The sequence below is a fragment of the Castor canadensis genome, chromosome 6, assembly GCF_047511655.1.
Source record: "Castor canadensis chromosome 6, mCasCan1.hap1v2, whole genome shotgun sequence".
In the NCBI taxonomy this organism is placed as follows: Eukaryota; Metazoa; Chordata; class Mammalia; order Rodentia; family Castoridae; genus Castor; species Castor canadensis.
The window spans coordinates 97,690,421-97,714,325 of NC_133391.1; the positions used below are offsets into that span (position 1 = coordinate 97,690,421).

General features: G+C 39.4%; 2 protein-coding genes across 5 annotated transcripts in view; one reads left to right on the forward strand and one right to left on the reverse strand.

Annotated features, from left to right (window-relative positions):
* Glrx (glutaredoxin) overlaps positions 1-21,992 on the forward strand; it is a 33,778-nt gene extending 11,786 nt beyond the window's left edge. Inside the window, exons 3-5 of one of the 2 annotated variants that reach the window (XR_012449099.1) lie at positions 683-810; positions 1,706-1,839; positions 20,531-21,992. The gene's annotated coding sequence lies outside the window, so the exon portion shown is untranslated. The remainder of the gene's footprint in view (positions 1-682; positions 811-1,705; positions 1,840-20,530) is intronic. The other variant, XR_012449100.1, reaches the window with a different exon arrangement.
* Positions 11,075-23,905, reverse strand: part of Rhobtb3 (Rho related BTB domain containing 3) — a 52,374-nt gene continuing 39,543 nt past the window's right edge. For 2 of the 3 annotated variants that reach the window (XM_074077054.1, XM_020187081.2), the window contains exons 10-12: positions 22,562-22,728; positions 18,609-18,705; positions 11,075-13,913 (exon numbers count right to left, since the gene is read on the reverse strand). In XM_074077054.1, coding sequence (XP_073933155.1) covers positions 13,798-13,913; positions 18,609-18,705; positions 22,562-22,728 — 380 coding nt within the window. In that variant the 3' untranslated portion in view covers positions 11,075-13,797. Of the gene's footprint in view, positions 13,914-16,136; positions 16,234-18,608; positions 18,706-22,561; positions 22,729-23,905 lie in introns of all 3 variants that reach the window. The other variant, XM_074077055.1, reaches the window with a different exon arrangement.

The following is a 23,905-nucleotide window of genomic DNA, read 5'->3' on the forward strand; positions in this document are numbered from 1 at the left end:
CAGCAAGGGCTCCTACATGGCCCCATCTAAAATGGAGCCCCCTGCCACCACGCTCATCTAGCATTGCCTATCACTCTTCCTTGCTTCATTTTTTTCTTTTGCATTTATCTCCTAATCAATTGTATAATTTCCTTGTTTACTTTCTTCCCTGTTAGAGTGTAGGCCCTTGAAGTCAAGGATTTGTATTTGTTGTATTCATTGCTGAAGTTGCAGCATGGAGAAGACAGGTAGTAGGCACTTTATAAATGTCTGTTGAGCATCTGAATGGATGATCTGGCCATTTCATTAGGAGATCCCCCCACTGTTACTTCCTGGATGTCTTTTCTTTTGAGCTATTTAGTTTCTTCAGTGCAATAGCTGGGGTGTTGGGGCTCCTTGCCAGGGTTCTGTCTGCCAAGCAGAGAAAGGGACTGGCAACTCCTTGGTCACCGTGCAGACTCTCATGTCATGCCTGTATTCTGTCCTTGCTGAGTAATTCTGTAAGATATTCAAGGATAAAATGGACTATTGTCCACCAAACAGAAATAAAGATTGGCACAAGGGACAGGCAGGGAAAAAAATAAGAATAACTAGCAAAACATGCACAGTCAAAGCTCTGCTGTGTTTACTTAAAAGAAGGCAAATGGTTCAACCTCCTGCAAATGTCTCACTCTAATAGCTACTTTCTCTCTGCTCTTTCCAGGCTGGCTCCTTGTGCTGGAGTCTTGACAGACATTCCTCCCAGCTGTCTGAAGATGACCCTTAAGGGGAAACAATAGCCAAGGATGATAAATGAGTCTGTGGGTTCAGACCATGCTATTTAAATCCCCAGTGAGTATTATTAAGCCATTATCTTGACATTTGGTTGTGAGAAAGCCATGCTCCCTAATTTACTTCACCATAATAATCATTTACCAGTCCTGGAAAATATTTTCAAAAACTGTCTCCTGCAATATATTCACTTAAATTTTACTTCTTACATTAATAGTAGCATTTTCTTATTAAGTACACTGAAAACTTGAAGGGATAGAGTTTAATCTTGCTCATTGGTGGAAGAGAATTCCAGCCTGGTCTATTTTAGCATAAGTGATACTTAAACATGGGTCTGTAAATGCACAGGTTTGTATTTTCTGTCCTGAGGCAACTTTTCTGATGAGTTGCACAGAGCTGAAGGGAAAGAAATAAAGAAAGGAACTAGTAGGGCCAAAGAAGGCACAGAATGGTGTGCAACCCTTGGGCCTTGCTTGGTTAACCTCACAAAGGTGGTTCCATTATGACTGAAGAATGCCAAAGAGAAGGGAGAAGAAAAGGGTGGGCCATGGCTGCCTCTGGAAAGGGAAGTGTGTGGGATCCCTAGGTGTGTAAATCATCAGAAAATCAAGGAGGGTCTCTGGTTCTTCTCTCCATCCAGGGAACTCACAGGCAGCAACAGGGGTGGAATCAGGTGACTCTATACCACTTTGGAGGCCATGTCCCCTAGCTCTTGTGTTAAGGTGTGACCCTGTGGTCGACAGACTGTCAGTCCAACCAGCAGAATCCTCTTCTTTCTCTTTGTCCTCTTCCTCCTCCTCCAAATGAGGGAGGGAACAAAGGATGCAAAGTGCCCCTTTAAGCCCCTCAGCTGTCAGAAGAGAAACCTGCCATTTCTATGAATCCAGGGAGTGAATGGTAAGTGTTCCCCTGTAATGAGCTTGAGTTTTCTTTTCTGATTATTCTTTGACTACAGAAGATTAAGCACCTGTGAACTCCAGAACCCTGACAGCAATGTATGCTACATTTCTATGCTCCACAATTACAGAGGAAGAGGGGCCATACCACATTATCTTTCACTGCATCTATTTTTCCAATATCTTAATAAAGGTGAGCAACTGATTTACCCAACCAGAAGTTTTTTCCTGGTTTATTTATGTATAAGTAAATATAAACTCATCTAAAGGATCACTGCCATGTAATATAATTATCTATTCAAAATATTTAATTTTCTTTTTGAAAGCATTCCAGTCTTCATGGTAGCTTCTGATCCTTGCTGTTTTCTCACACCTGTGGAGAGGTGTACTCCAACTCATGTTAATACTGGAAACTACTACTCTGTACTAAAGAGGTGGTTGAGAGTTGTGGTTTCCAAATTTCTTTCTTAGTAGATCAGACCCTTGCAAATGGTTGCAGTGTAAGGTGGCTTCCATTAATAGTTAACTCTTGCTAAGACTGATGTTAATGAGTTTTGTGCAGTGTTTCTTAGGCATTTAAAAGAGGCTATGTTATCTCCTCATTGGTTGAAACAGGATGAATGTGAGCTGGCCTACTATGGCGATGGATGTTTAGACCCAGCTGCCGAGGCATTGGGTACTCACTAAGTGCCAAGCACATTCTAAATTTTATACACATTTTCAGTCATGGCATCTCACAGCAGCCCTACAAGCCAACTACTATTATCATTATCACTTTACAAGTGGGAGACTGAGATACAGAGAGGTTAAATAAGTTGCCCAAGGTCCATCAGCATAGCCAAACTCTAGGAGGCTTCAAAAGCCTGCACTCATAACCACTCCGCCTTCCATTGATGGTTTCACTGTTCAGGGGTCTGCATTTCCTCCCCACTGGGACAATTGAAAAGCATCCCTGGGCCTCAGGGCACTGAGCCACAACCTCAGAAGCTGATTAGATACTTCCTCAGAGCAGACTTTCATCAGCATTTTCCAGAGTAGCTTCCTCAGACCACCGCTTCCATGGCACACTAAAGTGATTCACAAGAAAAGAGGTTCCATGTTTATATAGACCTAACATCAATGCAGCAATTTTATGAAACACTGGTCACACTAAGGGGAGATCGTGCACAGGAGGGCTAGGGAAACTAAGAACTTGAATAGGGTTGATATACTCTACTAGAATGAATATAGAAATCTAAAACTGACTGAAACCACCAGAAGAAAGGGACTAAGGTAAAACGAAGAAAACTAGAGGAGATAAACCAAGTGCGGTTATAATACATATATACGTGGAAATATCACAAGGTAATTCCCTATGTAGCTGTCTTTATCTCAAGCTAAAATGTCATGTTTTCCTTTTTTTTTTTTAATTTTTATTTTTTTTATTATTCATATGTGCATACAATGTTGGGTCATTTCTTCCCCCTGCCCCACCCCCTCCCTTACAACCCACTCCGCCCCCTCTCTCTCCCCCCCACCCACTCGATACCCTGCAGAAACTATTTTGCCCTTATCTCTAATTTTGTTGTAGAGAGAGTATAAGCAATAATAGGAAGAAACAAGGGTTTTTGCTGGTTGAGATAAGGATAGCTGTACAGGGAGTTGACTCACATTAATTTCCTGTGCGTGTGTGTTTCCTTCTAGGTTAATTCTTTTTCATCTCACCTTTTCACTAGTTCCTGGTCCCCTTCTCCTATTGGCCTCAGTTGCTTTTAAGGTATCTGCTTTAGTTTCTCTGCATTAAGGGCAACAAATGCTAGCTAATTTTTTAGGTGTCTTACCTATCCTCACCCCTCCCTTGTGTGCTCTCGCTTTTATCATGTGCTCAAAGTCCAATCCCCTTGTGTTTGCCCTTGGTCTAATGGCCACCTATGAGGGAGAACATACGATTTTTGGTCTTTTGGGCCAGGCTAACCTCACTCAGAATGATGTTCTCCAATTCCATCCATTTATCAGTGAATGATAACATTTCGTTCTTCATGGCTGCATAAAATTTCATTGTGTATAGATCCACATTTTCTTAATCCATTCGTCAGTGGTGGGGCATCTTGGCTGTTTCCATAACTTGGCTATTGTGAATAGTGCCGCAATAAACATGGGTGTGCAGGTGCCTCTGGAGTAACCTGTGTCACAGTCTTTTGGGTATATCCCCAAGAGTGGTATTGCTGGATCAAATGGTAGATCAATGTTTAGCATTTTAAGTAGCCTCCAAATTTTTTTCCAGAGTGGTTGTACTAGTTTACATTCCCACCAACAGTGTAAGAGGGTTCCTTTTTCCCCGTATTCTCGCCAGCACCTGTTGGTGGTGTTGCTAATGATGGCTATTCTAACAGAGGTGAGTTGGAATCTTAGTGTGGTTTTTAAAAAATGTCATGTTTTTCATTTTGTCTTTTCTCCTACAAAATTAGAAAGCAGGAGGGCAGAACAAGTCCCGCCCAGGGTGGGGAGGGCTGGCACCAGTGAGAGGGGGGAGATATTGGGGAAAGGGGATAGTAGAGTAAATACAGTGCAATGAAATGTGTACACATGTAAGTAAATGCAAAAAAATGATACCTGTTGAAACTACTCCAGGAATCGGGGAAGGGGAGGGATGAAGGAGAAATGGTTGAGGAGGTGAAGTCCTGCATGGTACATTTGATACACTGCAAGAAGCTAGGTAAATGCCACAATGTACCCCCACCAATCACAACAATAAAGGGGGGGGGGGGAATGGAAACATTAAAAAGGTTCCATGTTTAAATGAGGTTGGGAAATGCTTGCCTATCAGGTTTGTGTTCATCTTGAGAGTCCACGCTTTTAATCTAATAAACTTCAAAAACTGATGCCCTCACAGAACCTCCACAAGCACATAATTGCTACCTTTGTCCCTGTGCTGATGAAGACAGCAAAAGAAGGATGGTGGGGAAACAGCCTCCCTAAGCAATGGACACCTCCGCCTGGGGAGATGGCAGATGGGTCATGTAGCAGGTGATCTCAACTGGGTCCCTAAACTCTTTAGAGTGTCCTAATCCATTTTATGCTGTTATAAAAGATTGTCACAGACTGGGAAATAGATATTTAAGTTTCTTTTATTGTTGTGCTGGGTGGGGGTATATTGTGGCATTTACAAATGTTCCTACATTTTAAAAGCAGATTTATTTCTTAAGAGTCTGGAGGCTGGGAAGTCCAAAGTCAGGTGACCTACATCTGGTGAGGGGCCTTGTGCTTTCTCATTCCATACCAAATGGGGGATGGGCAAGAAAGAGCAAGAGATCAAACTCAGAGCCTCAAGCCTTTTTATACGTGGCACTAATCCATTTTAAGGGTGGAGCCCTCATGACCTAAACACCTCCCTGTGGCCCCACCTCCCACCACTGCTGCACTAGGGATTAAGTTTACAACACATGAGTTTTGAGGGACACTTTCAAACCAGAGCATTCCCCCTTGACCCCCAAATTCATGTACTTCTCACATGCAAAATACAGTCATTCCCTCCCATTAACCCTAAAGTGTTGACTCATTCTAACACCAACTCAGAAGCCCAAAGTTCAAAGTCTCATTTAAATCAGACATGTGTGAGACTCAAGATATGATTCATCTTGAGGCAAATTACCTCCGGCTGTGAATTTGTGAAACAGAGAAAAGTTATCTACTTCCAAAAGATGATGGTGGGATAGGCGTAGGGCAGACATTTCTTTCAAAAAGGGTGAAGTTAGTAAGAAAAGAGACGCACTAGTCCCAAGTAAATCAACAGGGAAAACAACATTAAGTCTTAAGTTTCCAGAATAACCTTCCTTGACTCCATACCCCCTATTCTGGGCATCGTGGAGTAGGGGTTGGGCCCCTAAGGCTTGGTACAGGTCCACCCTATCTATCACTTTGCTGGGCACAGCCCATTCCATAGCTGTACTGGATCCCATGCCCTGGCTGGAGTTGCATATTGGAAGGTCCACAGTTCTGTGGTCTCTGCGGGAACCCCAACCCCATAGTTTTTCTGGCATTACACTAGTGTGGCTCTCTATATGGCTCCACCTGTGACAAGTCTCTGCCTGGGCACTCATGCTATCCAGTACATCCATGGCTCCACAGCTTGTGCATACTGTGTGTCTTTAGAATTAGCACCCAGTGCACACTGCCAGGGCTTACCACTGGCATTCATTCATCTGGGTTCACCTGAGCCATGGCTAGAGCAGCAGAGAGGTGCTGTGCCAGAATGCTGGGAGTAGAGACAATGAATGCTGAGGACTCCTGGCACCTCTGGAAACTTTGTCCCCTAGGTCCTAGCTTTCCAAGATCTCTAAAATGCCTTTGAGGTCATTCTCCCATTGTCTTGATGAATAGAACCTGGCTTCAGTCTACCCATATTAATCTCTTTAGCAAAGGCGTTTTGTAACAGCACAAGGTTGTATTTTGTCGCTGGATGGAGTCAATGACTTGGAAGGTAGAGTGATGGAGAAAAACAAAATAAAGAATCTTTAAAATTAACAACAAGCTGGACAGTTGGAAAATGGCAGACTTTTGCCTTTCAAAAGCAATCTTACCCCTTGCCCTAAGGGACAGTATTTTATACAACTTTTCACAGTAAACTGTGTGACACTATGCAGTTACGTATTAGCCTTATTTTATAGACAAGCAAACAAACTCCAGAGAAAGGCCACTTTACCTCTCTGAGATCACACAGGAAGGGAGGAGTAAGGACCTGAATCAGCCCACCCAGATAGTTTGGCTTCACCCACATGCTCAACACCTCACCAGGCTATATTATATTTTCTAAAGAAAATAATGTATGAAAATTGCCTGGCACTTAAGAAGAGCACAATAAATGGTAATGCTCAGATAATAAATAATACTATTGTTTCCTCAGACCTTACCAGTCTATGGAGTTCACACAAAGATAAAGGCCCCAAAATCTCCTAAGGTTATTCCTGGCATGTCTCTGATGGCTCTCCTGGCCTTCCATGTTTGCCCCTGGTGAAGGCCCTGCCCCTGAAGTCCCTTGAGCACCTGTCACTGATATCAGTGTCTCTCCTGGCTCTACCTGAGCTCAATCCCTCTGATCAAGTTCTCTTGGCGCTAAGCAGAAATGGGGTGCCTGGGCCCTAAGAGTCAACACTGTTAACTTGGAGACAATTAACCCTGATAGCTGTGTATCACTGCATCCCACAGACACTTGTTAAGCAAATATAATGTTCTGGAAAGGCTACTAGGAGACATAGAAAAACCAAAGTAAGACACAAGCAACAAGCAGGTCCAGAACAGTGAGCAGCTTAGGAACCTCTAGATGCTGATTAATACCAAGGCCTCACACAAGACAGCTTTTCTAACGATATTTATTAGAAAATGTGAGGATTATAAAATAGAAATTTTGTTCTTATTGGTGGGGGTGATATAGAGCTTAGGAAAATAATCAATTATCCAGGTAATAATTAATAATACCTAGTGACTTATTTCAATGATTGTCTTTACATTTTAAATCTTGCCAAGGAAACTATCATAACTTTTGCTTTCCACTAAGAAAGCACTTTAACCTTGCCAGGACATTGCAACATTGCTATCTGCCTTCCTACGGAGCATCGCGGGTCCTAGCATGTGGCCTCTTAGGGACTTCAGTGTGCAGTTAACTCAAGAGGAAAACACCTATTGCTTCTGAGGCAATTCATTTCTCAGAGAAGGGCACTGTAAATTTCTCTAGAGACTTACATTTCCTAAAAGTGAAGTTCCAAGCTAGCATGTGTACGGAAGGGGGGGAGGTTGCTTAGTAACTTCCTGGATCCTGTGATAAATATCTGGTTTGGCTAAATTTGGTCTTTCAAGGCCCTTCACCTTAAAAAGCTCATTTTTTAAAATTATGCTTCAATTTCTTCCGATTCTTACAGGGACAACTGAATTCTTTTTTAAATAAGATGATAATGAAAAAAGTAACTCAGGAAAACAAGTATTTCATGATCCAGTAACAAATTCTATTAAAGGAAAATATTAAGAGACTCAAAATTCCATATAGGACTGTTCCTAAGACCTTTAAGTATTTAATTTTACATAATTTCTTGGAATTCAAGTCCCTGCATCATCAATTGCATCAAAAGGGCCAAAGACCCAGCTCTCAGTAAAGGCCCTGAGCATAAAGGGAGATTGGAACGTCAACAAAACAACGGGAGGGAAGGTCTGCAGGAAGCCGTGTGTGTGAACCTGAGCTTGGCTGAGTCCAGCCCCCACCTCCTTTCCACTAACAAATAAAGAGGAATCATCCTAAGAGCCTGTGAATGACTGCTCCAGCAGCCCAGGCTTCCAGGAAAAGTCCGTTTTGTTTAACTGCCTGTGAAACAGAATCAGAAAACGGGGCTAGGGTGTCAGAACTAGAAAAACAAAACAAAGGTGAGGGGGACGGGAGTGGGAAGGGCAAGACCCTATGGTTGGGGCACAGTTGTGGGTAGGGAAGAGCTAGAGGGGAGGATGATCTTGATGCTTCAGACCTGAGAACTGAAACTGTTCTAAGGATTCTCAAAGTATGGTTTGTGGACCACCAACATCAGCATCACCTGGGAACTTGTCTTAAATGCAAATTCTCAGGCCCCCCCCTCCCCTGGACCAACAAAATCAGAACTCTGGGAATAAGGCTTAGCAGGACCAACAAAATCAGAACTCTGGGAATAAGGCTTAGCATTCTATGTTTTAATTAGCCAATCAGGTAATCCTCATGACTGCTGCAGTGTGAGAACTAGTTTAACAAATACCAGTTAACATATTGAGACCTCACACAGCTGTTCACTAATCTAGTTATTTAGTGGGCTGGTTAGGCTGCTATAGGGAATGACTACACACTTACTGGCTTTAAACAATACAATTTTATTCTGGAAGTTCTGGAAGTCATATGTCAAAAATCAGTCTGATTGTCCACTTGTTAGCTGGGCTGTTTTTCTAGAAGCTCTCAGGGGAGTCCTTCCCTGGCTCTTTCCAACTTCTAGGGGCTGTCCTATCCTTGGGCACATGACCCCTTCATCCCTCTTCAAAGGGCAGCACCTTCAAATCTCTCATCACCACACTGCTCCTTCCCCAACTCCTGTTCTGTTCTTTCCCACTTGAAATGGCTCTTGTGATGCCAACAGACCCATGTGCAATAATCTCCCTATCTTAAGATCCTTAGTTACATCACTAAAATCACCTTTATCATGAAAAGTAATATAATCATAGGTTCTGGGAATTAGGATGTGGGCATCTTTGGGGGTCATTATTCTGTCTGCTATGGGAGGAACATGAGAATATGCACTTCACTTGCTTGTATTCACATAATTAAACACTGTAATTTGTAATAGTATACAAGACACTAATAAATGTGATTACTACAGGGAATGGAGGGAATGGGAAAAGTAGAGGAAAATGGGGGTAGGGTGGGGGGAGGGGAGAAAGACTTCCTTCCTAAAGTTTAATTTTTATATTATTTTGAACTTTGAACCAGGCAAAAATACTACCCATTATATAATCCTAACACATACACACACACAAAATAAAGAGAATGAAATCTCTGTAAGTAATTTCCAGCTATTGCACTGTTCTGCTTGAACATGACATGTCAAGAGACTAAACCACTGGGAACTTCAGAGTCCTAGAGGTAAAAGCACGAGCATTTTAGTGGTGATACAGGTAGAAGAAAAAGGATCTTGCTTGGGTATGAATGAAATAAGATAGGTTCTAAGTCATAGAAGATGGATAAGGTCAACTTTTATGGAAAAGTTAATATTTTGCTCATTGTTAGTTTTTTATTTTTCCTATAGATCTTCCCAGTTCAAATTACCAGTAAATTAATTACAAATAAGTAATATACTATGTCCATTTTCTTTAGTGGGAGTAATTAAGACTGTTCTTTGCTTTGAACATGTAAAAGGATGTCATACACTCCCATACTGACAGTGGTAATTACCTCTTTGTTGAACATTAAATCGTAACAGTGGAGGACAAGTAAGATACTGAGAACATTATAAACTGCCTGTGTAACTTGTGTGTAACTTGGAGGCTGCTTCGCCCTTCATTACACCCAACAAGAATTCTCCCATCTCATCATATCTTCCTGCATGATCTCAGCGGAAACTCCCAGGCAGAGATATCCCCAAGGATCATTTGTTTATGTTCTGCATCCCCTGATTGGCATCATTTATCACTTTGCCATTCTACATCTTTAACTCACAAGACAGCTGGCTATCTGAACATCCAGGTCCCATAGGCCAGCAGACTATGACTACTCCTGACACAGGGCAAACAAAGCTTCAAGTGTGAGCACGCTTTCCATTTTCATTTGCAAGTTTGTGACTATTGTCCCAATCCAGGCAATTTGACCTCTTCAGTGACATTTAACACACAGTTATGCCAGGACCTGTGCTCGCTGGAGGGTTAGGAAGAGGAATCAAGGCATGGTCTCTGCCCTAAGTAGAGACTACTGTTATATACATACTTGGAAATGCTGTTAAGTTCTGTAACAAAGATACAAATAAAGAGCTAGGGAAAGACACATATAGAAGCAATTCTTTCTGGGAGAGGCACAGAAAGCAAAGGAGAAATGTTTAAGTTGAGTTGTTCAGGATATGCAAGGTTTTTGCAAGATAAACAGGAATGATAACCCAACACAGGCCATACGAAAAGTATGAGATTTGCAAGTAGATAATCTGAAAGGACAGTCCATGTGTCAAGATGGGGGACATCTTTTCTGCTTGGGAGAAGAACGTCCAGGGAGAAAAAGACAAAGAAAGATTATAACGCCTTGCAGGCAATGAGTACTGTGGAAGTCTTCTATGGGCAACAGAGGTCTTCTAGGAAGGTGTGTACCGAAATCAGATTTATGTTAGGAACAAAACTCCGTAACAACTGGAGAGTACTGGATGAATTCAGCAGACTTTAAAGACAACTTGGGACACTTCTGGAGAGGGGTTGCATCATACAGTGCATAATATGTCTTCATGTTGTGACCACCTTTCTCTCTCCTCCTCCTATCTGGGCTCTTTAGCCTCTATTACAGAGTGGCTTTCCACTTTGCAAATTCTTAGGCCTATCCAACATTCAAGAATACAGGGAACTACTGTGCTAAGTAATGATCAAAACCCTTCTGAATAAAGGCAGTTACCTTGCTAAGAGAGATTCTTTTATCCTTTAACCAATTGTTAAAAGTGTATTTTTTTTTTTCAGTGCTAGGGATTGAACCCAGGGCCTCAAGCATGCTAGGCAAGTACTTTACCACTGAATATATCCCCATCCCTTCATCTTATCACATATATATGAGTCATCAACAACATCAGCAACATTCTAAGTAGTTTATATAGAGGAAACTATCTGCGAAATGTAATTATGCCTGAGAAACAGAGTAGTATTCCCAAAATAATTGCAGCAATTCAACATTTGGGGTAAAGTAACCATAGGACTCGTCATTAAACTTGTTTTAAAAAAGATTTATTTGTTACAAAATGTTAAATACTAAAGTTAAAAACATATAAATTCAGGTCAGGCTATATTAAAATACACACATACCCTTCTTTGCAAAATTATTAGAGGTTGAATTTAACCGCTGCTGTAAATAAAATAATCTTTGAGGATATTTTTGTCTAATGAACTATATCAGTGTAGTGTACTTTGTAAAATTACAGTTGAAAAACTGGGCTGTTTGGGAAGTCAAATTTATCCAATTCTTTAGTAATTCTCTCTTCTGCTACCAGCCAATGTGAAGCGATCATGTTGTGTGGACAGGATGAATTTCAGCTGCAATAGTGAAGTTCTCTGCTACAAATTTGGTCTCCTATCAGCATAGAGTAGTCAAAAGTACACAAAGGTTAAATAGGATGAAAACCTGGCCAAGAAGGAAAAGGCCTTACTTCTACTATACAGTTAATTAAAATGATTGGTAGGATATATTGAAGCAGAAATCAGCATAAAACAATCCATCTAGAAATAATCTTTCAATTGCAAAAAAAAAAAAAAAAAAAAGACACCCAAACCAGTACTCATTTCTCTAAGTATTTAAAATTTCTTATTATTTTAAACTGAGTGAATTCAAACATGTATGTATACATTTGAACTCAAATAGGTTCGAAAACTTCATTGTGTTCTCACTTGCTCTGGAGTACGGTACTGTCCGTCTCTGAATCACTCACACAGGTGGTAAAGAACTTTTGTAATAAAGACTACATGCTCAACACCAGGGAGTACCAGCTTCCAAACTCAACCTGCTCATACCAAACAAGCTAAAAGAACTAGTTATGATATATTTAGCCAATAAATAGTATTTTCAAGAAAATAATTGTTTCAAAACTTGTATTTCTCAATTTCTTAAAATTTTTAGAATTTTAGATGCTGTAATTAATATGGGGGCTGAATATATTTATAATGAACAAAGGGATGTCACTGCATTTTAAAAGTTTGTAAATGTGAGTGGACTTCTAGAAATCAGCTACAGTATTTATTCTTCACAATGTTAAATCTAGTCAAATGGGATTTGCCAACAATTGATTAACTCAAGTGATCAAAATATAAAAAGCATAAAATGCATTCCAGTAATATTCATTGACATAGTCCAATTAAAGTTAGGTTTCTTGGAATATATCTATAGGGAATTTTTACTGTTTTATTCCGACAGTGTTGATATACATACAAGGACTAACTGTATGGAATCCTAATATGATGGTAGAACATTTTAATAAAAGCTTTGAAAAGGTGGAAGAAATATGTGTATTCTAGAGTCACTAGAAATTAGAGGAAAAATACATTCCAATACTATATGACATGACAATGATGCTAACACTAACTAGCAATCATTTCTGTGTACCTGTGATGAGAAACTCTAATTGTCTCCTCTATCCAAGTACCATTCTCTCCACATCTAATGGTCTGTGATTTATATCCTTTCTTTTACCTCATTTGGTAAGGTAACCTTGAAGCATAAGACTCTTGCTGTCCATATCAAATGCCTTTTGTGGTCCTTTGGAAAAAATTCAAGCAATTCAAGCCACTGACATCCTAATCTTGGCAAATATACCAAGAAAGGGAAATTCTTAAGCCTTCATAGCAAAATCTCTGGAAAGAATATTTTCCTGAGGGCATCTTTACATACATATACTTAAGTCAGGCTAGTCAGTCACTCTTACCAACATTCTGGTCTTACAGAATAATTGAGAAATTATTTGTTCATCTGGGATTGAGGCAGAATTGTGAGTGTTTTAGAGCTAACACAACGCACATCTCACATGCCAGTGGAGGTGGCAGTGGCAGTGGCAGCCCTGGGTGTACCAACTTCTCCAAAGGCAGGAAACCATTACCACACTCTTGCCCCTCAACAAGTCACACCACCCTCTTCTCTCAATATCAGTACTTCTTTTCTGCTGTCAGAGAGTGATGCTTGAGCAAGAAGACATTGTATGTTTCCTCTCAGAAAATATACATAAACTGAAAACACAAGCCCTTTTTCAAACATTTTAAAGAATTTCACTACTGCAATACCAGAGCACTGAACCAAGTGCCAGGCCCTTTCAAGTGTGAGGACCTGTGCAACTGCACAGGTTACGCACAGATAAAACCAGCCCTGGTTAGGTGTCCTGCCTATGCAGAATTTCAGGGAGGAGTCAAAGCAATTGACACAAGTCTTCTCCATGTTGTTGTTTCTAACACTGTCACTGATTTGGAACCAAGTAGTATGCCACTTTCAAAGTCTTAGGCAAACTTCTAATCCTAAAATCTCATGTTGGTCTTCCCCTAAATTTCTGACTGTAGAAATAGTTGCATGGGATCTTTAAATGCCCTTCAATTTAACAGAGCAATTAATCAGACATGATGAAATTTCTGTGTTAATCCTATATGATTTTTAAAAAAAAATTAAACATTTCTTAACTGAGAGGGGTCTTCACGTCAGTAAAGTAACAGGAAATGTAAAGTTGTCCGACAGCTTTACATTCTACAGTGAAGCCTTAGTTTTAGTCTGTGGTATACTTTGTTCCCTTTTAAGTCCACAATAGTTTTTTCAAAGAGAACTAATAAACATATTAAGCTGTATGGTGATTATTTTAACACCCATATTGGTTTCAGTTCTAAGCGTTTTACTGGAACCTGGAGGTATCCCATTCTTCATAATAATAAAAAAGCGTAAGCATGTAAAATCTCCAGGTTACATTACTAAGCAACGACATTTCCGGGAGTGAATATACTTCCTGTATTCCGCAAGCTGCTTCAAGTACATGTTTGATGGCCATCTGTGCTTTTCAACAAAACTGCGTTCTTCCACTAAAATTTTAAGAGAAAGAATGTTAGTTGAATACATTTCATTTTGGATGAGTTAGAATATTAACTATTAATTTCCTATGAGGTAGATGAGATCCAAGCTCTGTTACACTTTTCCTCAAGCCTTCCAAACACAGTTTTAGTTAAATTGCTTATCAGGGCTTATTTAATTATGTGATTTACAATTATATATGGCTTGTTCACTGCCTCATCAGTTAGTATTTATTTCCCTTTTCTTTTTCAACAACACTTGTTTTTCCTGGAGATAACTGACTCATTTTTTCCATTTACTTTTCTTTACATTTAACTTGACCTTCCAAACTCTGCATTCTTGATTCTATTTCCCACCAAGTCACAGTTGTCAGATAATCCGTCCATTCTGTTGTTCCTGCCACTGCTCCAGAGGACTACCTGCCTTCTCCCAGGAGCCCTGCACCCTCTTGGTTTCCAGGCTTGCTCCAAGTCTTCATGTTGGATCTCTCCATTTCTGAACTCCAGGCCTTTACTTTGTGTATTTCCTAGTTTTGGTGAAGCACACCCTTTATTAGCGTCTTGAAAAAGGGGAATGGAAAAGTATTTTTGAGATCATTTGTGATGAAATACCTTTAGTCTATTTCTGGACATATTTGACAAAAACTCCCGAGAATGTTGAAGACAACACTTTACTACTCTCATTTCCAAGGCCAAGAACCCCACTGCCATTCAGATGTACACTCCTGGTAAGTGATCTCTATTCTGTTTCTATTCAGTGCTCTTACATGTAGCAATGATGTACCCTGTAGATTCATACATTTAGCTGAGCACTTAGCAAATTCTTTCAATTTGTTGAGTGGGTCCTTTAATACTTGGAAAATTTGTATTATTACTTTTTTTTTTTTTTTTGCGCGGTATTGGGGTTTGAACTCAGGGCCTTCACCTTGAGTCACTCCATCCACCCTTTTGTGTGATAGTTTTTTCAAGATAGGGTCTCAAGAACTATTAGCCTGGGCTGGCTTCAAACCACAATCTTTCTGATCTCTGCTTCCTGAGTAGCTAGGATTACAGGCATGAGCCACTGGCACCTGGTTGTGTTATTTCTTTGATAGTTTCCTCCCTGTTGTTTTTCCTATACAAATGTCTACTGCATACTGCACTGTCTAGACTTAGCTTCCAACTAAGAAAATGTATTTCTCTGCTCTGTTCCTTTATCTTTTTTTGTCCTACTTTCCAGAAGTTTGCTCTTATTTTTTATTGAGTTGCTTGGTATATATTGTGGTTCAGTGTACCTAACATAAAATTCACCATCTTTTAAAATTTTTTGGTGGTACTGGGGTTTGAACTCAGGACCTTACACTTATTAGGCAAGTGCTCACTTAATTAGTTTTAAATATATAGTTCACTAATGTTAAGTACATTCACATTGTTATATAACCAATTTTCAGGACTATTTTCAACTTGCAAAAACAAAGTCTATACCCATTAAACAACTCCCTACCCCCAGCACCTGGCAATCATTGTCCTTTCTGTCTCTATGAATATTATTTCTTTGTAATAATGTTCTACTGTTTTATGGATGAATATCATTAATTTTTGAGGATATTAATTTTAGGTTTTCCTTTACTCCTCCATCTCTGTTCTTCTAAATTCACCTTCTATTGTATTTATTTTGTTTCATTTTTGGTACCTATTTTTTATGTCAGCAATTGCTTCAAACATCTATTGATCCTCAGTGCTACTGATGAGTTCCATACTACAAAGTTGACTGGAGATGGATAGGACTAGCCAACTTTGGAACACAGCACATGACTGAGCAGATGTTTTCCAAATGACTGACCTCTGAGGCTGGAGAAGAATATTTCCGGGTCATGCCCAGGGCATGGGAGCCAGGGTGGCAAATGTCTAACTACCAGAATTTTAGACCCTAGAAACAAGGAGGAGGCTAGGACCTTACTACACAGTGTACACTTTCACCTCATCCCATGTTTCAGTCCAGGTCACTGCCCGATCTCAGCTATTCCCAGAGTTCACAATTTTGTAATTGTTTTGGCTTAATTTCTCCAGAAATAAACTTCTTATCTCCTGTGAAGACTGCCTGGGCTTGTGGGGGTGAGGGTGGGAGTGCACCAAAGTTTCTTAATCAGCATTCAACTAATTAATTCCACTACTTTTGGCTCCTGGCTGTGAAACACCTGGTGCCTCGCCAGTGAATCAATCACCTTGCTTGCTCATTGCTGTGTGTGCACTCACTTTTCCTTCTGCTAATTCAGTTTTCACTTCTCCGTTTGCTGTTTAACCTTCACTATTCGGATGTGGATTACCAATGTCCTGATCCAGGCCACAGGACCTGGATGAAAAGAAACAAGCTAGGTCCTTAGGGAAATCAGTTCTCTAGGTTTCATTAAGAAGCAGAAGTGACATGGGATTACTTGTATACTTAATACAATTTCAAAGAAAAATGAACACAAATGAGCTCTGGCTGGTGCAAAAACAAAAACTCCGTATTACATGATACACAATGTCATACTGAGCTAAATTAAGCTAACTGTAAGAAAAATGAACAAATAAACACCAAGGGGAACATATTCCTGTGCACTGCTGTTTGTTTTCATAAGAATCCAACATGTAAACATTTAATATTCCATGAGCTATTCTGTTGGGTTCTGAAGAATCCATGCCTGCCTTGATATGAGACCTTTTCATCTCACTTTCTGATTTATAAACACCTTTAAAAAGAACAAAGATCTCAGTCAAGTGAAAACAATTTGTAGAATTCCAATAGTAATTTGGTAACTTCTGAGGTTGAAAATGGGGAATTCTACGAGAAAGCCATAAAGTAATTGTTACAAGAACCCTTTCAAACTCCAAGTGACCATGTGAAGCAGGCCAGATACAAGGTGACTGAGAGGAAAGTAAGTCTAACCCTCTGGAGAGAACATTCTCCTTTCAGAGGGCAGCCCTGCTCAGCTCCAGGCTGTTGGCATGTGGGATGGAGGGCCCAGGATATCCAGATCTTCCAACTTTCCAAAAGAAGCCAGAAATTCTGGAGTTTTAAAATGTGATACTATGTTAAAATAAAATTTAAGAAGCGTGGCTCAAATAAAACCCCTTGGAAGGTTGCATTGAACCCATAGGCTATTAATCTGTAACTATTGATTTAAAGAATTATTTTCTCCCCTACCCAAAGCGGCTTTTTCCTCTGCTGAAAAGAACCATACATCACAGCAGCCTGCTGGACATGAAGAGGCACCTTGGGTGAGAGCTCTCAAAACACCCTTTGATTCCCACCCAAGGAACAGAGCAGCGGCCTCCGCTCCTTGCCCTGCAGCCTCGCTTTTCACTAAGGCAGCTGGCCATCACATACATTATGGGCAATCATGTAAGGAACAAAAACAATAAAAAAGGATTTATAGAGTATGTTTCTCCCAAGGCTGGAATAGTACTTCATGTATAAAATAGCTATACAAAATAGTGAAAATCATCTTATTTTTCTATTACAAATGAAGGTAGCCTAAGGTGGCAGAGTAAAAGTGGATCTAAGACAAAAAATGCAGTTAATTTTTAACTAACTTCTTAAAGAATAATGATATATTAACATCCCTACTAACTGACAGTAAGCAGAAGCATATCTTATCTTTATGACTGGACTTTGTGTTTTCTTGCAAAAAAGTTTCCAGCTCATAACACCTGTTGTTTTGCTTTCATTAGACTGTATCACTCCATTCTCTTAACAGTTGCACTCTATGTAAGGAGGCTCCCAACATGCATAAGATGTTTTGTTGACTAGCTGAATACATCTGCCAAAAATGGACTATTCCCTGGTTTTCATAATTGTAGGAGTAGCTTTTCCTTTATTCCTTCCACCCTCTACTTTCTGTATCCCACCCCAGAAGACCTTCCAGCATCTCTATGGCGATTTCTTGGTCCAGAGTTTGAAAGAACTTCACTAAATATTCATGATTTCCTCGTCTTTTTAGCTCGTTTTTTTCCTGAGTCTATATTAGGTAATAACATGAGCAAACCACTATATGTGATTGTTGATTAGTCTGACAATTGTTCCATTTTCACATTCTTTCCTCTTATGCAGTACTAGGGATCTCACCTCAAAAATTTACCTTAAAAATCATGTTACTTACACTTTCTGAACAGCAAGTTTTATAACAGCTGATCAATAAAAAGTAGTTATTCCAAAGTATTATGTGGAGCTCCTACACAGATATACTTAATATAGCTATCAAGTATAAAACAATATTACAAATAATAAACACTAGTTAAGTTCCTTTACAGGAAAAAAAGTTATGTACTATTTAAGTTTTGCTTCTGACTTACTTAGGTAGTTAGAACTAAGATCTCATTTATCAGAACCAAATGCCACCTGAGGATACTTTTCACCACTGTATCTCCCTCAGGGGGAAAAGTGCACTTAAAAATGAATGGGAACCATAAAATAATCATTAGAAAACTTCTTGTATAACACAGGTCAAGCTGCTTATGTAACACAGGTACCACACTGCATAATTTATTATATTGACTACTCTTACTGTGTTATAACTACTATTTTTGCAAATTATACCTCTAATCTGAGAACAAAGAACAAAAAGTGATTTTTGTTTGTTTGTGGTACTGGGGGTTGAACTCAGGGTGTCAGGCATGCTAGGCATGTACTCTACCTACATCACAGGCCCAAAAGTTTTCTTTTCAAAACAGAAATTAGCACTCTACCTGAAAGGTCCTGAAATTCGGGCTTTTGACTGAAGATGAGGTAGTTAGTGGCAATAAAATGAAGGAGCCAGGTTGAAAGGCAATCAGAGTGGTGAAACTGCAAGAAAAATGAGAAGGAGAACAGTACAGTACATCAGGACCATCGTTATGGTTAGATCCACAGTGGTCTGGGAGAAAGCACCAAGGACCCACATCCAAGCTCAGGTGTCTATGTGATGCAGGCTTGGGGCTGCTCTGACCACAGAAAGGAGAGGGGAACATGATCAACAACGTTATTCCACCACGAAGCCGAATCAACGCTGAGTACAAAGCTGCTGCTGCTGAAGGGCAAATGTTTTAAGTGGACCTCTGGTTAACGAAGACGGAGGTTCTTGAGGATTTAAGCTTTTAATTAGTAAACTCATGAACTTCACCAACTGCACTTGCATCTGTGTAGGAGAGGATTATGGTAAGCAATATCCAAATGAGCCCATCTGAGAGCAAACAAAAACACATTTCAAGGGGGAAAACATCATCAGCCAAAGGGTGCAGGTTTGCATATGTAAATATTTGTTTCTACGGGAAAACTCTATCTGAATAGTTGCTGTAATGGATCTTACTGTTATACTGAGCAGAATTTCCTGCTCATTTCTCATTCTGAGTTCCAGCCACTGCTAATCGAAGGAAACTCAGGGAAATTTGGCCACAGATGTCATCACCTTGGGGCAACCACAGTGACTTTCACTGGTCTATCCATCCACAATTCAGACTGTAGCAACTTGTTGGCAGGCAACTCTGATAGACGAGAGCATGACTGTTTATTATCATTATACAAGACTTACCATTTCTGCCCTCGTACGTGCAGTTTAGTAGTCTTAAGTACATTCACATAGCTGTGCCGCCAATACCGCTATCTACTTCCAAAGCTATTCTGTCACCCAAATCAGAAACTCTGTACCCTAAAACAGTAACTCCCTTTAGCTCCCTACCCTTGGACTTTGGTTACTCTATTCTACTTTCTGTCACTATAAATCTGACTATCTAGGTACTTTATACAAATGAAATCATACAGTATTTGTCCTTTTGTGTCATAATATTTTCCAGGGTTCATCCATGTCATGTTGTACCATATATCAAAATTTCATTCCTTTTTAAGGATGAATAATATTCCACTGTATGTATATACCACATTTTGTTTATCTGTTCATTCTTAGATGGACGTTTAAGATCCTTCCATATCTTGGCTAAGGATGGCTCTGTTAAAAACACTCAAAAATATTATATAACTAGTAGTAAGCATTAATATAATAAAACGTTAAATTCTTCTGAACAAAGTTAAAATTTCACATCTTAAGGAAGAATTAAGGTCATAATCTTTTGAAAAATTATACAGAATGACGGCTGGGAACTGGGATTCACACCTATAATCCCAGCTACTTGTGAAGTAGACAGTAGTTCAAAGCCAGCCCATGGAAAAAGTTAGTGAGACCCCTATCTCAAAAAAAAAAAAAAAAGCCAGGTGTGCTGATGCACATCTGTAATCCAGCTAGGTCGGAGGCATAGGTAGAAGGACTGCCAAGGTCTGAAGTTGGCCCTGGGTAAAAAGCACATGACCCTATCTAAAAAATAGCCTAAAACAAAAAGGGCTGGAGGCATGGCTCAAGTGACAGAACACTTGTCTAGCAAGCATGAGGTCCTGGATTCATATTCCAGTAACACTAAAAAAAAAAAAAGAAGAAAAACAAAAACACTCTACTATATGAGAATATTAAACACTCTACTATATGAGAATATTAAACACTCTACTATATGAGAATATTTTAACATACAAATTTACAGGTTCCTCTTATTTCATTACCCAGAATTTGTGAATTAGAAAGTACTGAATAAGTTTATCCTATATCACATTTTAACATTTTTTTTCTCCTCTTATCTTTGAGCAGATGAATGTGAGTGAGTTCATGGGAATTCACAGCATGGACCTGTGATGATTTTAACAGAAGCCACTGCTACCATTAGAGGACTGACCCAGAGCAGAAAACCTATCACCAGAAGACCAGGATAGTGCCTAAGGGCTGGGACTTTGAAACAGAAGAGAGATCACGGACATGGAAGCTGACTGCAAAAACATGCTTCAAATGCAGAATCTTATTTTTGAAAAGATTTAAGACACCATCATTGTGCATTCTAGACAGCAGATGTAATGCATCTCTTCTTTCTCTTAAAAACTATGTTTGTTGGAAAAGTGTGTTATCCTAAAATAATAGTTTTAAACTGAAATGACAAAAGAATAAAAGAGAAAGTCATTTAAAAAAAAAAAACAAAAACGAAATGCTATAGGACTTTAGAGCTACCTAAAGAATATGGAGAAAGTAACCAAAACCTCACAGGAAAAGGCTGCCTTATAGACACAGGTAGTCAAATAATAGCATATACATTATAAGAATGAAGATGGATTTAAATTTTAATATGAGAGCAAATACAACTTCAGAGGACTCATTGAAGTATGGATAAATACAGCTTAAGTGGAAGTAGAGACAAGGAATCTGACTGGACGAAACAAGCATGTCCTGTATGTTAGATGGATGGAACATGCAATGGGACACCTTAACAGAAATACGGGCAGTGAAGGCGGAATTGTGGCAGGGGAGTGAGGAAAGAGGAGAGCTGAAGTAGAAGGGAGCGAACAGTAAAAATGCTCACCTCTAGAAGAAGGCATGAGTGATGCAGACATGACAACACAGTGACTGGAAACTGATTATTCAGAGAGCTACTGGGGACTCCTGTTCTGCTAAAAGACCAAAGCCAGAGGAATGTTGAGGGAAAGCTACCCTAATTCTGATCAATAGGATGAACTGCCCAGGGAAGTGGAACCTTCAACTAGGAACTTCTAGGGGAGCTTTCTGTTAGCCAGCTTTCTGTTACCATAATAAACACCTGAGATAACCATATTATGAACAGAAAAGCTTCATTGTGGCTCAGTTTTAGATATTTTAATCCATAATCAGTTGGCCCCATTGCTTTGGGCCTGTGACAGCACACTATGGCAAAAGTACGTGGCAGAGGAAAACCACTTACTTTCAGCTGAGAAGGAAAAGACAAGAAGAAAGGAACAGGATTCCCACAATCCCCTTCATCAAGCCTCCAATAACCTAAAGACCCCCACTAGGACTTACCTTAAAAGTTTTTACTGTTTCCCAATAGTACCAAGGGACCAAGCTTCTTGTGTATGGGCCTTTGGGGGATACTCAAGAGCCAAGCCTCAGCATTGAGAAAAAAATGTTCCTGTTATCTAGGATTCATAATTGCTAAATTAGGGACCACCAAAGGAAACTGGTAAATTTAGGCTTAAAGCAAATAAAAAAGTCTTCAGAAACAAACAATAAAATTCAAAAAGAGCTGGTATATCAGACTTTTTCAATTCAAGGGAAAAATAAGGATAATCAAATAATCAGAAACTAGGTCAGGAAAAATTTCCTGATAAACTAGGCAGGCAGGGGTTAGGGTGACACATGGAAAGAAATCAGTGCGGCCACACAGGAAGCTCTCTTACACATAAGTTATTTAAAGACAAGGGGAAAGAAACTTGTGTCCATTTTTTAAAAGTATAACAGACTTGTTATAATACTATGAAAGTGACTAATCAAAAAAGAAGTTGTGAAATGCCAGAAAGAATAAAAAAAGAAAATTTAAACTAAATTTGGAGGGGCGCAACTTACTTATCTCATGCTCAATGTAAATATATTACAAAGAAAGATGAGGGTATTTGGATTTTTTAAAATTTGTATTTATCCCTAATATTAAATACATATGATCTTAAGACTTGATTATGACAAAATGAAGTCTAAAATAAGTTAAGGAGACAGCAAAAAAAGCAAGAAAAGAAAGACCCAGATGTTTTAAAAACAAAATTTAAAGAGTAATTTTTTTTTTTTTTTAAACATCAGAAGAACAAGACACACAGAGCCAATTACCTTGGCCTTTTTGAGCAGGTCAACTATGTCGAGGTTCATGGCAGCCAGTTCCCTGCTTGGCAGGCTCTGCAGCTGTGTGATGATGAACAGCTCACAGATGTGCTGCAGCCTGGAGACCTGGTACATCTCAGCACAGATCAGGAGACACATGGCCTGGAAAATGCCAGCTGATGAGAGATGGGAAAGAGACAGTGGATGATAACACCATTGCTTTTATGACCTGAAACAGAAACCACACATACAACAAAGAAACACCAGTGGTATCATACAGTGTAGACTAGAATTCCTAGGAAAAGCTTGAGTGGTCATCAGTCTAAACTATTACTTCATCTTCTAAAAAATCCATTTGTCTTCATACTCAGAAGAGAATCTTAGTTTTAATTCTCCAGAGAAAATGATTCTGTAACTGCCCATAATAACCAATCCAGAGCTATCAAGTAGACCTTTCTGTTAGCTAAACTAAATCCTTGAAATTCTGCTTTCTTGGCTTTAGTCCCCAGGCTTGTTTCATTTTTATGGTAGACTAAGCATAACATAAAGCTTACCATTTTAACCATTTTTGGAATACAGGTCAGTGGCATGAAGCAGTCTCAATGCTGTGCACCCATTGCCATCACCCACCCAGAACTTGACCCATCTTCTCAAACTGAAACTCTGGACCCATGAAACAGTAACTCACCCTTGCCCCCCTCTCCAGCCTCCTGGCAACTACCCAGTTAGTTTTTAAAAACCCTTCTCTAAAAGTCTGATTTTTCATGTAATTCTTTCTTCTACTCCTGAAATTTCTTACATTCTTTCGTAGCTATGGGACCAAGAACCCACAAGTATTTAACACAGAATCATTATGCAATTTTCTCAGTGCAGATTTTTCTAGCATTTGGCTCAACTCTGTTCATTTGGATTTACTTTCCCCACATGCCTCTTACTAGTTTTTAAGGTATTTTCCCCTAAAGTTATTGTTTTCCTGAGCATTTTTTCCTGATTAGCAAGATAAAACCTAAAATTAGCAGCTTCAATTACTCAGAGATGGTTTCTGAGAAACCAGATTTTCTTATTACTTCAAATCTGGTCAAATTTTTAATTTATATACAAAATTTCCACTATCAAAACAAAATGTTTATTTCCAACAAAAACCAATTGCTTTCATTTTTATTAAGCAAAAATGATAAGCCAAGCCTGGCACGGTGGCTAATTGCTGGTAATCCTAGCTATTTTGGGAGGTGGAGATCAGGAAGATCTCTATTCAAGGCCAGATCAGGCAAAACATCGAGAGATCACATCTCAATCAATAAAACTGGGTGTGGTGGCATCCACCTGTCACCCCAGCTATGCAAGAAGCATAAA